The 2239-nt window shown below is 46.7% G+C and overlaps 1 protein-coding gene across 1 annotated transcript in view; it reads left to right on the top strand. All coding sequences in view use genetic code 11, as the record gives it.

Moving 5' to 3' along the window:
• Nucleotide 1: 1 nt before the first annotated feature.
• Nucleotides 2-2239, top strand: part of EGR_08180 (receptor tyrosine phosphatase type r2a) — a gene marked incomplete at both ends in the record, with an annotated part of 2784 nt that continues 546 nt past the window's right edge. The window contains 3 exons of the mRNA XM_024497429.1: nucleotides 2-243; nucleotides 1032-1278; nucleotides 1535-1932. Of these exons, the coding sequence (XP_024348139.1) occupies nucleotides 2-243; nucleotides 1032-1278; nucleotides 1535-1932 (887 nt within the window). The remainder of the gene's footprint in view (nucleotides 244-1031; nucleotides 1279-1534; nucleotides 1933-2239) is intronic.

Here is a 2239-nt window from a genome sequence, read left to right as displayed (position 1 = left end):
AATGGACGGTTTTGGAACGTGTACAGCCTCCCCGTGGTCACCTCCATTTGCGACAGATCCCTACCTTCCAGCCCTCCTGGAATTAAGGGCTCCCTCGGGTCACATATCACCCACCGTGGGCTCCACAAGTGATGGCGCCTTGGCATTTGGCTCAACTGACCTCTACACTGTGTCAGTTGTTGCTGTCATCCTTGGGGCTGCAGTGGTCACCACGATTTGCACCGTCTTGGTTTGCATTTTTAGGTAAGCATTTGGGCCCTTTCACTTATACCAGTCTGCGAAAAGGTCTGCTGTACACTTCCATAAGGACGAGGCGATCGGTAGCCTGATCGCTGTAGACTCGAAGAAACCACTAAGCCAAATGTTCAGTTGAATTAACATCGTATTTAAACAACTGCCTCACTTGCTTCCTCACGGATCATCAGATTAATCAAATTGAAGCCCTTAATTCACCTTTCGCAACCAGGAGGGCCTCCTGTTTGTCTACTCGCAACAGCTCAAATCTTTTACGAATAAACTAACTTTGACTGTAAAATCATAAAATTATTCCAGAGTAAAAACGTTCTCCCCAATCGTCAAGGAGGCTTTGACATGACGATGAGATTAAGCGGTGATGGGGATAAGATTCTACGTAAAAAAAGGAGGCAAAGAAGAAAAAAAGGACTAGCAAATGTTTGTACATTCTCTTCACAAAACACCTTTCAGTTCAGTGGAATTGACGAGTTTTCCAGGAGTGTATTCATCGTACATTTTTTGCACCATCCGTTTTTCTAAGGTAATCCTCTGCAATAGGTTCTTTTCAAAGTTCCTCCTGTTTGGGTAGCGGAGGAGAACGAAATGTGTTCGAAATATTTTAGTGAATATTCCAAATTTGTGTAAAAGAAGGAGTTTCCCACCAATTAAAAGAGCAGTCTATGAATGTGGTTGCGTTAAGTGGTAGCGTGTTTTCATGACCGAATAGTGAGACCACGTCAGTTTGGATGTAGAGACAAAAATGGGGTGTATATGGATCTACTTTTTTTCGCCTAAAGACGTCGTCGGAAGCCCAAGCTCTTGGCGCGGCCGACCAATCTGGATCAGAGTCTGAAGCAGCCTCTGATGAATGTGGCTGACGGTGTGGCGTCTTCGCAGGCACCAGCCGGAGCCTTTTACAACTGCGCTCCACCAATCACGGGAACAATTTGTGCCAACAATGGGGCGCTTTCGATGTCTCCACCTGGTTACACACAGCTCATTGGGATGCCTCCAACTTGTGTGACCTATCATAATGCCACTCAGGTGGGTTCTGTACCCCAGTAACCAGTTAGTGACATACTCAGTCAAGAATTGAACCCCTTGGTTATTTCGGGTGTTCGTTATTACAGCCTCGCCTAACTGATCACCCATTTATCGCCTCCACTTATAATGTTGTTTGAGGAAAATCATCCTGTAAACTTGTCTGGTAGGATCCACAGATCAAACGATGACATTCACTTATCTTTCAGCGGCGTTTACAATTGCATAGCAGTGACCAACTAAATTTTTAACCCTTTAGGATCCCACAGCCTCCACGCATGTCAACAGTTTTCCACGGAGTAGTTATCCCTATCGCTCCGACTCGTCCTCGGGCCTGTCTGGTGGCGGCGGTGGTGGTAGCGGCACTCGACCACCCATGGGAGCTCTCTTTCCCTCCGTGAGCGAGGACAACAAAGGCGATCTGATGGACGGAAGTAGCGTCTCTTGCAGCGTCTATCCCACCTCCCCACGTCTCAACGGGGGTCTCTCACGACTGGGAGGCGGTGGTCCCTACAACACCTTCAATCGTCACATGCTAGCCTCGAAAATCGCATCTCTTGGCGATGGCTCCAGCCGAGGTCTCTTCGCCAATGATGCTGCCACTGCGGAGGATGCCAACAGTGTGGAACTGCAGCACCTCTTTTATGGAAACAGTGCGTTATTATTTGGAGATTGGATACTGTATGATTTGAAATACGCCATCAACATGGAGAAAGGGAGAAAAATTAACTTCATGCATTGAGTTGCTTTACATAATCACTGTGTGAGAAGACAAGAAGTTTCTAATCGTTTCCACCTCCAAAGAAATGCACCTGCACGGTGCCTTGGGCGTTTTGCTACGGTGAAATTCCAGAGTATTGTAAAAACAATTGAAATCTGCCATTACACTGTCATTCTTGTTTTTGTCGCTGGTGTTGTCGTCTTCCCTTCCCCGTCTTTCTTGTTTATCATGAGTCATGCTTCC

This window comes from Echinococcus granulosus (genome assembly GCF_000524195.1).
Source record: "Echinococcus granulosus chromosome Unknown EG_S00098, whole genome shotgun sequence".
Taxonomy (NCBI): domain Eukaryota; kingdom Metazoa; phylum Platyhelminthes; class Cestoda; order Cyclophyllidea; family Taeniidae; genus Echinococcus; species Echinococcus granulosus.
This window is presented reverse-complemented; position numbering and strand designations above follow the sequence as displayed.